The 15,455-nt window shown below is 40.9% G+C and overlaps 1 protein-coding gene across 2 annotated transcripts; it reads left to right on the top strand.

The window, feature by feature from the left end:
• Positions 1–15,455, top strand: CDADC1 (cytidine and dCMP deaminase domain containing 1). Of its 2 annotated transcripts, none has more exons than XM_082278254.1 (9): positions 1–95; positions 3,534–3,628; positions 5,113–5,290; positions 6,116–6,694; positions 8,647–8,696; positions 9,702–9,871; positions 10,932–11,121; positions 11,775–11,835; positions 13,096–15,455. In XM_082278254.1, exons 1-9 carry the CDS (start codon positions 14–16, stop codon positions 13,167–13,169), a joined length of 1,479 nt encoding a protein of 492 aa, XP_082134380.1. In that variant the 5' UTR covers positions 1–13; the 3' UTR covers positions 13,170–15,455. The 2 variants fall into 2 exon arrangements, with proteins under 2 accessions (XP_082134380.1, XP_082134379.1); XM_082278253.1 differs by having other exon boundaries at positions 6,086–6,694.

The raw sequence follows: 15,455 nt of genomic DNA, 5'->3' as shown, positions 1-15,455 counted from the left end.
GGCACCGGCACCCATGCACGGCGCGGAGGAGGTGGCGGCGGCGGCCGGGGGGTCGCGGGTGAAAGCGGCGAGCACGCAGACCGACAGCATGGCCGGTGAGCCGGGCTGCGGGGGTGGGGGTGGGAGGGCGGGCCGGGGCCTTCCCCGCCGTGAGGGAGCCGCGGCCCCGCCGCGCTGACGGCCGGGCGGGCCGGGTGCGGGTGAGGGGGGTGTGCACTGGCCGGCCCCTCGCGGGTCTGGCCTCACCCACCGCGTCCTTCCAGGGCCCACCCGGTCTGTCCTCTCCTCAGGGGGCTCTTCCCGCCTCTTCCCGGGGCTGTTCAGAGAACCCGCGCCTTCCCCCTCCTCCGGTGATGCTTCAGAGAGTACTCCTGTCCCTCACAGACAGTGCGATAAAGTGTATATATATATATATATATATATATATATATATATATATATATATAGCTACATATATATATGTAGCTATATATATATGAATGTGTAAGTGTGTGTATATATAAAGCATATATATACTTACATGTAAGTATACTTTCATATATAAAAATATAGTATATCAATAGTATGTAAATATGTAGATACTTTATATATATGCACACTTTATACTATATAGTGTGTGTATATTATATAGTGTGTGTATATATATATGCTATACAGTGTATATATATATATATAAAAAGTATATATATACTTCTGTGTATAGTATCTGTAAGCATATATCTATACATCCAATAAAAAAGTAATTAAAAAAAAATTATCTCTTCCTTCCTCCCCCACCCCTGCTCGACAGCGCCCTTCTCCATAAGGGCCTTTTGATAACATAAGGTTGTGTTTTGCTCCCCTCTCCCATCCCATTACAGCGATTTCTTTTTCCAGCCCTATACCACGTGTATTTAATGTGCATACAATGCAATGTGCAGGAAAATGCTCGCCTTCTGAGGGGTGTTCCTACTAACCCCACAGCAGGCCCATGGTATGGGTTTGGTAGAGAACAACTTTCTCACAGGGCTGGGGTTGCCCAGGTGAAGCGGATGCTGATGGATTCCACAGTTCCCCGTGCTGTGGTCCCAAGGCAGTGGTGTGTTGTATATATGGTTCTCAGACTGAGCACCATGGCAGGGCTGCCAGGTCTCCTGGAAGGGCATATGAGTTTTGTTTCATCCTGGTTTTATGGAAATCCTGCTTCCAAGCAAGCAAAATCGATTAAGTCTGAAAATGGGTTATAGTTTCCTTTTCCCAGGCAGCAGAGTGTTGTCACTGGTAGCTTCCTCCTTGGTGTCAAGCACTTGTTATAAGCCTTTCAGACTTTGGACTAGGAACTCCCACATTACAGCCAGGACATAATCCTGGATCTGAGCCATGTCCGGCTAGGCAGTGCCTTGCTCTTTTTTGCTTCCAGGTGCAGGGTGCAGGAGCAGCAGGGTTTTTTGCGCGAGCCTTCATAGCACGCTTTCCCTGGAGCATGCCTCGCCTCACTGAAGCAAGATCCATAACCAGGAGGAATAAAATCATACCTTTGTGTGAAGTAGGCCTGATGCACCTGGAAAGAGCACTCCTTTTATTTGTGGCTTTGCTCTCAGTAGCAGAGAGCCGGATTCCTTTACTTCCCCAGTCTTCTGTAGTTGCTTTTAATTCCGTAAGACATCTTCTGCCTTTTTTCCAGTCCACTTTAATCAGCCTTCTCTTCACCCTGTTGAACTTAAGGGAGTGTTTAACTACCTGAGTGAGTGAAAATGCAAACGCATAGATAGGATAACTGTAACTAAAGGTCTTTCCTTTTTCTTCATAATATTCTCCTGCTTCTCATTATAAGTTCATGTCAGGATGTTCTTCAGTTTGTTTCCCATGTGTTTGACAGGTCACATTTGGGTTAGGTGCAAGAAAACAAAGAGTAATTAAAACTTTTATGTGGTGCATGCAGTTTTAAGTCTACTCTGTGTGCCAAATTGTAGTCCATTCTAGAAAACACGAAGGTGTGTGTGTGTGCATTGGTATAACTTGCACTGTTTGTTTTAACTTGCCACTTGGGAACTGTACGTGTGTGTGCTATGACAGGAGTAAACAGGGGTTCTAATGAGAATGAGCTCAAATGCCCATTTAAGAAAACAGATCCTGCTTCTTTAGATGTGGCTTGTAGACTTACTTTTACAGTTGGTTTTTAGTTCAAGTGACAACAGATCTTTGTGTGTGCTGCTTGCCATGTACATTTCCAGTGCAGGTATCTGACTGTGCTAACCAGGTACCCCTTGCAGTGCTTGTGGGGTAGCAGAGCTTGGCAGCCTAAGGAGTAGTGCACAATGTGACATCGGATAATGCTGCTGACAGGCCTATCTTTGCTTTCCCAAACCACACTTATGTGTGAAAAAAGCTGCTAAAATACCGTCTGAAAATGGTATTTCAGTCATGGATTGCATATGTTTATCTGCTGTCCTAATTGTTTGGGTTCACCGACATGCCATTAAACTAACCCTCTCCCCCAGCCAGGTCATCTTAGTATCTGATTATGTCTCTTCCAAGCTGCTGGAACTACTTAAAGAATGTTTATCTCTAGTCTGTTCCATTCTTGCCACTGCCATTTCCTCCTTCGCAAAACCAGTAACATTTGTGGGAAAAGATAGAAACAGAAATAATGCTATTGTCAGACAGCACATGTGAGACCTGCAGAGGAATACGTGTTCATTGCAGCTCTCTGTAAGCACCCCTGAAACAGGGACTGGAGGTTTTTCAAAGACTTAATTAACTTCTTGCCAAGTGTGAGGCAAGATAGCTTTACATGTGGAGCAGTGCAAGCTTTATCGACCAGTGCAGTACTTCCTCTTTTTTCCTCTGTGGGACACTCAGTAATGCTGAGCACTGGCCCTCACGGTCCAACATCCAGATTTTGAATAGAAGCACAGCACAAGGTGGTGCTTCAAGAAGGGATTTTTTGCATTTGGGTATTTTGTCAGAAGTGACGGCCTGAGCAAAACATTTAAATTTTTTTACAAACCTAACCAAAATCTAAGCAGACTGTCAGAATCCAGAAGCAGGATCTCCAGTATCGATATAACTGGAAGGTTTCATGATGACTCGTCCACTCTTCCTGTGGGCATCAGTGTAAGATCATGGTATGTGCCTGGAAATTTTTGCCCTCTTCTGTGGTGAGCCTGAAGCTGAATCAGAAGCTGTCTCAGATTTCAGTGACCATCTGTGAATCGTTTGAGCACATTAAGTTATGTGGGGTCTGATGATCTAATCTGCGATTTCTGCTCTACACCTCTGAGTCGAACTAACTCACTGAATTTCGGTGAAAGTTTCACCACTTCCTCTTGTTGCACAAATCTGATCTTTGCACCCAGATGTGAGTATCCTGAGTTGGCAATGACTGCTCTGAAAAGGACAGTGTGGATTTAGCAGCTGAAAGAGCCGAAGGGGTTGATGAACCAGCTTCTGTAGCAGCTGCAGTGTAGAAGGCTTGAAAAATAATGTTCAACAGTGTGGAGTTTCTTTATAAATATTCTCTAATAAATATTTCTTCTTTTTCTTCAAAACAGGTCAAATGCCAAGACTTTCTAAGGTCAATCTTTTTACTTTATTAAGTCTCTGGATGGAGCTCTTTCCCTCGGCTGAGCAACAGAAAAAATCCCAGGTAAAATGTCTGTGCTTACTGTTAATTGGTCTTTCTGAAGAGCTCCTTCAGTAAATTTAACCCAACTGCTCTTTAGATGACACATAGTCAAGATGTAAAAAACAAAACCAACCAAATGTAATAAACTTTTTTCAAATATTTCTTAAAAGTAGAAAAAAATCCAGTGGTGGGAGAAAAACACTAAATGGCTAAATAGCATGCTATTTCTGAAAAACTTTGAAAGGCAAGGTATATACCCCAAGAGGTGAAGCAAGCCCAAAAAAATGGCAGACGTTTTAAAGAGCATGACAGAAGAGGCGTGGTGTATACCATGAGTGTAAAGTCAATGTGGTTGTTGGTGTAGAGAGACTCTTAGAGTTACAATGTTCATGACTGTAGATGAGTTTTTTATACAGTGGAGGTGCACACAACTACTTGAAATGTTTACTGATGAAGAACTTGTAGGTAACTGCTTTAGTGACAAGGAAAAGAAACTGCCCTTGAGAGTGGGTCTTTTAAACAGTAGCCAGTTACTCTTCAAAGTCAAGAGGCATTTTCAGACTGACCTGGAACAGGATGTTTCCTTTTGTGATCAGAGTTGTTACTGTGCTCTTTAAATGATTATTGCCTTGTGCAGAGCATACCCATGTGCTAAGATCCATAGCACATGTATCAGCCAGCGCAAGAAAAGACAGGAAAATAATCTGAGTGACAATTAGGCCTCATTTTCAGAGCTGGGTATGTCCCAGGCTAGATCCAAAAGAGGGATAGATGAGCAGCACCTACAGCCTTCAAAAGCAATTTGAAATTTAGTAATTCAGTTAGAAATGGTACTTGGCTTGTATCTAGAGCTTTAATAAAGTCTCGTTTCTGTAACCACAAAGCAATTGAATAATTTACAGATCTAAGGCAACAGTGTTCAGTAGCAGCTGGATTGCATAATGAGGTCTGTTTCACCAGCTTTATCAAACTAGCTTGTATCCAGTTTCCTCACAATACATGGGAATCCAGCTGTAACAGCTCTCGTCTGTGGTATGCAGACTTCTCCCATGGAAGATTCTTTAGAACCAGGATTCATTACATAAATGAAGAGACAGAAATAAAGCTAAAGAAGATACTGGCTCCCAGGATGGTCAAGCTTAAGACAGAAATTAAATTCACGAGCATTTCCAGATGTCTGATTCAGAGGAGGTTTCAGCTATAATTGACAGAATTTTCTGTGCTGCTTCTGGATTTTGTTACAGGCAAAGCAATGACCAGAAAAAAATCAGGAATTTGTGACAAGTCCCTCTTTGGAGTTTGACAGAGACACAGCACCCTGATATTAACAGGCACATGTGAAAACAAAATGCTTAGGAAAGTGCAGATTGTTTAATGATTCATTTGTACTGAAGAGCTCTATGGTCTGCTGCTGGTTGGTTACTGTTATCCAAGGAAGAGCTGTAATGTCTTTATGGATTCAGTGCTGGAAAAAAGTAAAATAATAATGATGCCTTTTTCTGTAGGTGAAGAAGAGTGGTCTAGTTGTGGTGAAAAATATGAAGATTGTTGGTCTGCATTGCTCCAGTACAGACTTGCATGCTGGCCAGATTGCACTCATTAAACACGGATCAAGACTTAAAAACTGTGATCTTTATTTTTCCAGAAAACCATGCTCAACTTGTTTAAAAATGATTGTAAATGGTAAGCAATGACTGTAGTAGAGTAGGAGTAAATGTAATGCTTGTGGTTGAAAACAGAAAGCCTCTTTTCTCTTTGGGCTGTCTCAGCTGTGAATGCTAATCCCTAGCTTGTGTAGCCTGCATTGATGTTTTCCATAAGGGTGAACGTACATTTCCTGGAGCTGATGGTCAAGAAACTGGGGTTTGCTACCTAGACCATGTTTCTCTGTTATGTGCAACCATTATCACTGCTGGTGTTTGTCTCTCAGCTGGAATGCACTGCTCAGATTCTGACAGTCCTCTTGCACTCTGCCAGGACAACCTTAAGCCTGATGACTAGGCCTAGATTGCTGAATTTTTCCTTGCTTCCCATTGCTTGTCACTGGCACCAGGGAGGAGTGGATTTTTATGCAGAAATCACAGGGAGTACTTAAGGGTTTCCTTTTCCCAAGGGAGATGAAGACAAACCAGATTATTCACTTCCTGAAATGGGATCTGCTGGTACAGCCCTTCTGCAAATACTGATTTTTAATCTCAGCAGCAATGTCTATCAGTGCTAACTTCTTTCGTGTGTTGCTAATTTATCTGTTTGATGTAAGATGCAAAATTAGGCTGTCACAAAGATCTGAGAACTTGGGAAACTCAAATTTTGTCTGTAGTCTGACTAATAAATTGGATAATGCTTGATACTTGTATCTACCAGCATTTTTGTTGTCTGGACACCCCTTAAGCAGCACTTGGGGCCTCAAAGAAGTAAAACCTGGGTTAGGCAATAGTGTGTTGGATATGAGGTTTATGTTCCACTGAACTTGCACAGTTTCTTTTGCTGCATTATCTTCTCTTCCAGCCGGGGTGAACAGGATTTCTTACTGGCCTGCAGATCCTGAAATCAGCTTGCAGAACGAGGTATCCAATCCAACAAGCACTGAGGATGCAAAGCTGGATGCCAAAGCAGTGGAAAGACTGAAGTCAAACAGTCGTGCCCGTGTGTGTGTGCTGCTTCAGCCTTTGGTGTGCTACATGGTGCAGTTTATTGAAGAAACTTCCACCAAGTTTGATTTTATTCAGAAAATAGCAAAATCACAGCCTGACTGTAATACTGACTTTTATACTGCATGTAGGCAAGAGAGAATAAAAGAGTATGAAAGTTTATTTCTAATTTCAAATGAGGAAATGCACAAGCAAATATTGATGACAATGGGACTGGAGAACCTCTGTGAAAACCCGTACTTCAGTAACCTTAGGCAAAATATGAAAGATCTTGTCTTGGTCTTGGCATCAGTGGCTGCCAGTGTCCCTGTCTATGGATACTTTGGATTTTACAAGAGTGGATCACAACAAACAAATGAAGCAGACGATCAGTGTTTGCCCCAGGACGTGGCAAGGCACTGTATGATACAGGCCAGGCTGCTTGCGTATCGGACAGGTGAGTTGTTACCAGAGCGCAGGAGGAGTGGGGTCTCACCACTAGAGCGATTTCCTGATTTCTGTCTTATTCTTCCACACGCTTGCTTGAGCAAGCTGCTTGATTCCATTCCTACATGTGTGAAACAAGTGCAGCAGTAATAGTAAAGACTCCCCAGGGACACACAGTATTGTGTGTGAAAGCTTTCCATGAGGAAATTGGTGCAGGTATTTCACATACAGTGCTGGCAAGCCCTGCCCTGCCAACGTGTCCAACACCCTAGTGAAAATAGAACAGAACGACATTTAAATTCTTCAAGCTGCTCTGAGGCTCTTTTTACTAAGGTCTCACAAGGTGCTTCTGTTATCCAATAAATGTCAATATTTCAAGCAGATTATGTACACTTCAGAAAAAAGCAGTGAAATAATATCCTTCAGTAGGACATTAAGTACAGTTATATCATGTCTCCTAGCTCTAATCTTATTAGTGGAAGTGCTTATATATCTGATGGGGGTTTTCTTTGCGAAGATGCTGGAGTTTTATGTCCAGGCTCCTGAGGTGGAAGGATAGTTATTGACTTTCTCTTGACAGAGATGAATTCTGTTACCTACTTTATTCTCTCTGGGTACCGATGCAGGAGACTGCTAAGTTTTTCCAGAGAACAGAATATGAAGACTTCAAACTTGATGGTACTCCTCAGTGATGTTTTTGTACTCTAGATGTGATAGTTGCTTTTTTTAAACCATTGAAACAAATAAATAGTACATATATAAAGCTTAAACCAAAACTCATCCCCCAACACGCACATCTAGACCCAACCTATTAAGTCAGGTACCCTCAGCAAATTTTGTCTCCAAAAATTGCAGAGGAGATCACATTTTTTAGATGTAATTCAGGAGTTTCATGGAACCAGTTATGAGTTCTTTGCACAGCTGCTGTTATACAGAACAAGATGGAATGACCAAGCTTGAGTACTCATTCTTGGGGCAGCAAAGTTCAGGTTTATCTGTAGTATTCAGATAAATAATGTAATATTCAGCCTGGACTCAGGTCTGGTTTTTGAGCCAACTCTTATTACACTGTAATGAAATTAAAATAAATAGCAGCTCACACACACATATTTAGATGCTTTACACTATTATATAGGTGGATATAAAGGGAGCAAGAATATAGGATGTTTTCTATGCTGGCTTAATCAGTCATTATCATCTTGCTCACTTCATCAGTGACTAATAAATATGCAGAATATAAATGTAGTCAGCTTTGATAAAATACATCTTTGCCAGGATGACCCCAAAGACCCTCTTTGAGTGGTTGCATATTGTAGTGATATTAAGGATGATGGAAACAAGTAATGGAAGCAGTGTGTTCTGCAATATTAATCAATGGAAGCCTGAAACATTTTTTTCTCCTTGATATGCGCTGTTTTAACTGGTCAAGATTCTCATCAATAGCTACTGGGGAAGATTTTCAAGTTCCATAAAAACCATCCAAGTCACATAATGAAAGCTCTGTACCAGTTTTTCTATGGTAGTAATAGAATTCACCCCCAAAATCTAATTGTTAATATTTTGTCTCTGAATTGGGTGTAAAACAGAACTCATTTTGATAGGATTTCAGACCACAGAACCATAAACTTAAAGAATGGCAGAAATTAAGTCATTAAGTAGTATGAACCTATCCACACATATTCTTTGCACACATTTTCTTAGCTATGTGTTGGTTGCTTTGTTGCATTCGTGAACAAATGTACACAGTAAAGCCTTAGAATGACTGCCTTGCAGTTAGAGCACAACCAGCTTTTACAGTAGACTCACATGATTTCAAAGCTTTTAATCTTTCTGCATTTCTTCCCTCCTGTCCACAAAGCAGCAATAACTGTTATTCCTTACTCTAGGAAGTCATATGTTAATGTATAGGTAACTCAGAACTGCTTTATTTGTTATTTACTCCTAAAATGTTATGTATTTTAGAGGATCATAAAACGGGAGTTGGAGCTATTATTTGGGCAGAAGAAAAATCAGTAAGTATTGAAAAAAGTTACTTTTTCTTGCACTCACAATTCATACACTGGCTTTGAGCTTGTTATTTTCCTTGAAGTTTATACAGTCCTGTTTTTCATACACACACAGGTTTAGTAACTACATTAGTGACTGGTTCATTGTTATGCTTTAAGATGAAGGGGAAGTATAAATGATTTTAGTAACTATGACAGTCTTTCCGTCTGGATTTTCAGTACGCCTGCTTCCCTAGTCGTTGTCAGTTATTCCAGATATCCTGGCTACAAGGTTTTGCCACAGCTGCTGATCAGGCAGCATGTGTCCTGCATGGTCCCTCTTTGCAGATCTTTTTAGGAGAGGTCTCAGTGCAATTATAGCCTGACAATCTCCTGCAGCTTCTTGTTGCAGTTGAAATGCTGTACGGGCTTTAGCACATTCCTTTTTGGATCAAAGTGGTATTTTTCTACTAATATTGTTACAGTGCTTTTTCCCATCCAAACAGAAAGTTTTCATTCATATCTCTGCTTATGCATGTTACCAATCCCAGGAAGCCTCATTCTTCATGCAGCTGCAATATACTCTTCATTTGTTTTTAACACTTCAGTCATCAGCTGCTGATTGCGGTTTTGTTTCTTTTTCTGATTTCAATCACCGATTGCCTCTTATCAGCCCACTGGTCACCGGGTCTATTGAGAGATGGCAAAACATGATCTGGCACATCAGGCATGAACTCCAGCTGTCTTTAATTGTGTACATTGTTAAGGAATAAATCCTTCAGACTTCTTGTCCCTATTACTTGTCAGTATTACTTGCCAAAAGGAAAGCCTCGAAAGCCTGGTGCAGGTAACTGAAGCGTTACACTTTGCTTGTGTGGCTCCTACAGGGCTCAGTGGAAAAGCTCCATACAGTTATTGAGCAGTTGGCAAGTGCTGAACTGTCTGATCATACAAAAGTATACATTGCACAGCACTTTGACTAAGAACTCAGTTTAAATACCTCCAAATGTGATGCTTTGTTTACTGTTGCAGAGAGGCTGTGATGGAACAGGAGCCATGTATTTTGTAGGCTGTGGTTACAATGCCTTTCCTGTTGGATCTGAATATGCTGATTTTCCACACATGGATGATAAGCAAAAAGATCGGGAAATCAGAAAGTTCAGATACATTATCCATGCGGAGCAGAACGCCCTGACATTCAGGTAATGGATTTATTTTTACCACTGAGAAGAATGAGATGGTTTGGAAACAGCTCCATGACAATGAATGTGGTTTAAACCCAGCTGGGAAGTACACACCAGGCAGCCTCTCGCTCACCCCCCTGCCCTGCTGGAATGGGGAGAAGAATCAAAAGTAAAACTTGCAGGTTGAGACAAGGACTGTTTAGTAATGGAAACAAATTAGAATTTATTAATAATAGTAAATAATAATAAATAGGAAACCCAAGGTAAAAACAAGTAATTCACAATACAATTGCACACCACCCACTGATCAATGCCAGACTCCATCCCTGAACTCTGATCAATGTCTCTTCCAGGTAACTCCCTCAGTTAATATACTGGGTGTGACACTCTTTAGCATGGAGGAATATCTTTTTGGCCAGTTTGGGTCACTCTTCCCGCTTCTTGTGCAGCTCCTCACTGCCAGAATATGCCAGACTATGAATCAAAGCACTTGATTCAGAGTAAGCACTACTTAGCAATAACTAAATGTGTTTTCAACATTATTCTCATACTAAATCCAAAAGACAGCACTGCACGAGCTGCTGAGAAGAAATTAATTGTATCCCAGCCAAAACTTGGACAATGTGTGATGTCTCTGTGATGAACTGTGGATTGCAATCGCAGTATTTTTTATGCCTGTGATGTAGAAGTTGGATGTGTATGGACACAGTCAGCTCCTGGGGTTTCCTCAGATTTCTTGTAAGAACCTGGGTTTTAAAGGATATTGGCTCCTTCAGTTATCCTTCAGATACAAGCCACTGGCTCTGCTTCTTGCTAGACCATGCTATAACCTGTAATGCGGAAGGGTGGCAGTTGATAAAGCTTCCAACAATAATAGGTGTGGAGACATGGGATGGGTGTTGCTCCCAGATAGTGAAACCAAACCAGATTCCATTGTGTACTTGTGCACTTGATTAGGAATAAATTGATTCTGAGAGTAAATACCACTTCTTTGCTTGCTTTTTGAGGTATCAAATTTGTCACAATTCAAAACTATCAAGATACAAACTCTGAAATTCTGTTTTCTGACTGCTTGTAGGTGTCGAGAAATAAAGCCAGATGAGAGAAGCATGATATTTGTCACAAAATGTCCATGTGATGAATGTGTTCCTTTAATTAAAGGAGCTGGTATCAAGCAGATCTATGCAGGAGATGTTGATGCTGGAAAAAAGAAAGCAGACATATCCTATATGAAGTTTGGTGAACTTGAGGGTGTAAGCAAATTCACAGTAAGTGTCTATATATACTGTACTCTAAAAACTGGGGGCAGCATTGATGGGAGAGTGGAGTGAGCAGTCATCTACAGCCAGCATAGAGGAGCGCTGTGCTGTTTAGTCAGGTGAGTGGAATTGAGAGGTTGCTCCGTCACAATTCTGGGGAGTAGTGCTGTGCCGTGTGCCAGATGATGGGGCCAAGCCCCTCTGTTTCCTGTATCTACATGGAAGATTTCCCTCTAACTTGCTGTTGTTGGAGGTGGTCTCTTCACATGGTGAAGTTCTCTCCAAGCCTCCCCTGTCATAGCATGGCAGCTGATGCAGGAGGTCACTGTGTGATTTTGTTGGCCCTTCCAGCAGCTCCTGAAAGAGCTGCAGTGGGTTTCGAATGTGGCTAAGTTCACCTGCAGTCAGGGCGCTCACCATGACAAACTGCAGCACTGTCAGTGTGAGCAGCCTCATTCCCCCTTCTCAAGGGAGTTCATGTCTGCATGCCTTAATAGTTATTTGTCCTCAAAGCAAGTGTGTGTTCAAGAGGGAGTCCTTCATTTCCCACCTCACCCCTAGTCATGCCTTTCAGTGAAGGCCTGTAGGGTACTTTTTCTTTCTCCCTTTGCTCCTTATTCTGTCTTCTGAAATAAGTAAATGTTTTCTTCTTCTTTTACCAGTGGCAACTAAGTCCATTGCACACGAATGCCCTTGAATTCCATGACCCTACAGCCAGGGAAAGTAAGTATTTTTTCATTAGTTCATTTTATGACTGAACTCAATAAGTGAGATCACATTTTAAACAAACCTGATTCCCTCTGGGATTGTTTAGTCTTAATTAGTCTTGATTTCAGTGAGTTAAATTTTGCTATGAAAACTTTTCTGAGTTTTTTGAATAGATGAGTTAACTGTAACAGGTAATAACTAACTGTTGTAGGTGAACTGACTTGTAACAAAATGCTTGGCATTGACACACATTACAAAATCTAGCAATGCTATTATGGAGGTCAGCAACATGCTGTTTGGCATGTAGATCATTTCAGACTACTTGACCATGTTTTAAATTTTGTTCTATGAAGACTTTTTATATTGTGTTCTATCAAGAGTACCATTATTTTTCAAGAGAAATTGTACTGGACTCCTTCAAGTCATTTAAGTATGTTCTGCAGAACATTTCAGTGCTTTTACATTTGTGTATATATATGCACATGTATAATATAAAGGTCACAAAATCGTTGTTGACATGCACCTCTGTAGCAAGGGAGCTGTCATCTTCTCAAAACAGTTTAGATAAGTCTTACTTCGAAGCCTTTTTTGCTACAAAAAGAGACTTACCATAGGCGTCTACTGTCAGCTACCAATCCTTAAAATGTTACTTATCCAGAGGGGAAAACAACATGGAAAATGGCAACTAAATAATTTTTGTGCCTCAAGCATGAAGATGCAGTGTAAAGATGCATTGAGTACCGTGCCAGGAGCATAAAAAAGACTGAAGGTTGTTTTTGTGGCCCACAAATAGCCATGTACTCCAAGCAAATTCCTAACATGTACTGAGATAGATTAGTGGAGAACTCTCTTTGTTAGCTACTTCCTTAAGGGCTGGGGGAAGGGGGGCATGGAAGGGCTCAGAGTAGTGTTTATGGCACTAGTGATCACTGCAAAAATGTTAGGGCTTGTTTGTCCCTCTCTCTCTTCATGGTTTTTAGACCCAGCTTGAGACAGATTCGTCCTGGCATACTTTGACAACTTTTAACAGGGCTCATTTCTCTAACTGTTTTCTTTAATGTGATGTGCCTCCATTTTCAATATTGAACTGGTTTAAGTTCCTCTCGTTCCTTAGTGTACTCCTCTTTGCTATGACTATTGTATGTTCTTCTGTAAGGGGAAGAAGACAATCTCCATCCCATTCCCCACTCCCAGTATTCCACTGTGCCTGTCCATGTTGAGTATTAGGCTATACTTGCTGTTGTATTAATGTTCCATGCATGTTTTTTTCTTTAGATGGGGTCCAGAAAACAAAATCGCTGGATGACCAGCAGCACCAAAGCAAGAAACTGTGTCTTGGTCATTACTGAATAATTAAGCACTTCCTGCAGTCTTGCTTCGTACTTTTTATAATACAGCCTGTTTGCACTTTCAAATAAGGAAGAGTTTTATTTATTGTTTGGAAAGTGAATTTTAGAATAAGTTTATTTATGATGTCTTTAATGTTTTACAGTGTTACCTGAAGGTCTTTTTAATTTAGAAGCTCCTGGCGAAAAAATGCTGCTTGTATTTTCTGTGAAAGTAACTGGGTGGCTGATCATTTTTAACACATTAAAAAAATATACTGAAAGTTTATTGGTGGTAGATCAGAGTAATAATAAAATGGTGTCTTATTTGCTTAGTATATGGATTAAGGGAATGGATTTATAAGTTCTGGGCTAGCAAATGGCAGAAATAAGCTGTAGTTCTTCAAATACAATCATCAAGGGAATCTTCTAGGAAATGGTAGATAAACAATCACCAGCAACTATCTCTGTTCTTGGAAGTGGCTTTTGCCTCTCAGTCTGCTTCTCAGTATGAAGAACACAAAACCATTGGGATAGCAATCATTGCTAGGTAAATGACTTGGAGACCAGTCTTGTCTCCCATATACACTTCCTACCATAGCAGCAGAGCTGTTCAGTTTTGTGGTACTTGCCTTGCTGCTCTGTGTGCTTCCTCAAGTGTAGTCCATCTGAGTTAATGAACACAAAGATTAGCTTTGCTTTTTCTCAATTTCTGGAGGCAGGCATAAAAGCATTTGGCTGTATGCATCTCACTGGCACCTACATACATGTGAAGACTGCTAGCGTTGAGGTTTTGTTAACCTTCACTAACAGGCTCCTAGACTACAGAAGCTAGTAAATCACCAATGTCCTGTTGTTTCTTAGATAGGATGATCTGTACCAGTGGAATAGCCCAGATCTTTTCAGGTGCCAGTCTCTTGGATGACTACACTACAAGGGTGACATTGAAACAGCTACTGAAACTGCAGCCTAGTGTTGTTGCTAGTTTAGAGGGGGTAAGTAATGTGTAACCAGAACAAGGAGTTGCACCCAGAATCTTTTGAGAGTTCTCTCTCCTAATTCCCATCTGTTTCCTGCTTTGAATCTGACCTCTAACTGTTTGTTTTAGCAGATGTTCCAAGACTTTCTGTTCACTCCTCTGCTGAGCTCTCAAGTGCAAATACCATAAATCTTTTTCTGCTCTTGCTGGTAGGATATATAAACAGCTCTTTCCCAGTTCTTTCATGCATCTTGTCTTTGCTGCTCTTCTTAAAATCCTGGAAGGGGAATCATGTGTTAAGATGCACCTGTAGGTTCTTTTTGTTTCTTTTAGGTTTTGGGAAAGCTTGGAACTGGATAGCAGGGCTGTGACTGGATAGTGTACACTGTCCAAATGAGAATAAAAAGTCTGCCCTACTCCACCCACTGAAACCTTGTTTCCATAATCCATTGGCAGTGCTCTTCTACTTCAAGTAGAAGCAAGGAAAAACAGGGTGAGGTTTAAGGCCCCTTCAAGTTTTATAGTGATCCGTTTGCTGGTATCAAATCGGTAAAATCTGTATCTTCATAGGAACAGTTGAAATTGAAAAGTCCCTGAAACATCATAGGCGGCCTGGGTACACAGAGAAGTAAATTAAGTCAAATATCACACACATGAAATAACTACAGTGCAGTGAATGCTGCTGGTAATCTCTCCTTCAGGAGGAGTTACGAGTCTACCTTTACTTTTAATTACTTTTTTTAAAAAGAGGAGTTTTTAACAAAACTTTCTGTGAAACTTGGAATTGCTTGTAAGGCTGAAGGCTTGGAAACCTGGCTTTATTTCTGTCTTACTATATTCTGCAGATTCTTTCAGAGGCTCAAAAATTTCTGTAGGCTCTGATTCTCAGTATAACCCTACTTCTTTAATTTTTACTGGAATTACAAGGTAGGGACTTTATCTTGGCCAACAGGAGCAATGCAAGTGGGGTTCCTCTCCCAGCCTGGACTCTGTAGGTGCTGTTCTGCTTGTCTGCTTACCAGGGAGAGACACAGAATACTGGACATCTCCTGCAGTGCTTATTTTGCAAATCAACTGTAGGATATTTGTTTCTTCCATAAAAACTGCAAATTATTTACTCAAGAAATGTAAAAGTTACATATTTTATAGATTGTATGAAATTTCCATATGCATTTTGAGATTCTTTTGTTCATTTCAGAACAATCATTTTAATTGCAGGTATTAACTATCAGTAATATTTGGCCTCCTGACAGAGAATTACAGAAATTCTCTGTTAATTGTCTGCCTTACAGCAAAACATGCTTCCTGCTAATAAATTAATATGACAGTAA

The sequence above is a fragment of the Coloeus monedula genome, assembly GCF_965178545.1.
Source record: "Coloeus monedula genome assembly, chromosome: 3".
Taxonomy (NCBI): Eukaryota; Metazoa; Chordata; class Aves; order Passeriformes; family Corvidae; genus Coloeus; species Coloeus monedula.
The sequence above is the reverse complement of the archived record's forward strand: the minus strand, read 5'-3'. Positions and strand labels throughout refer to the sequence as shown.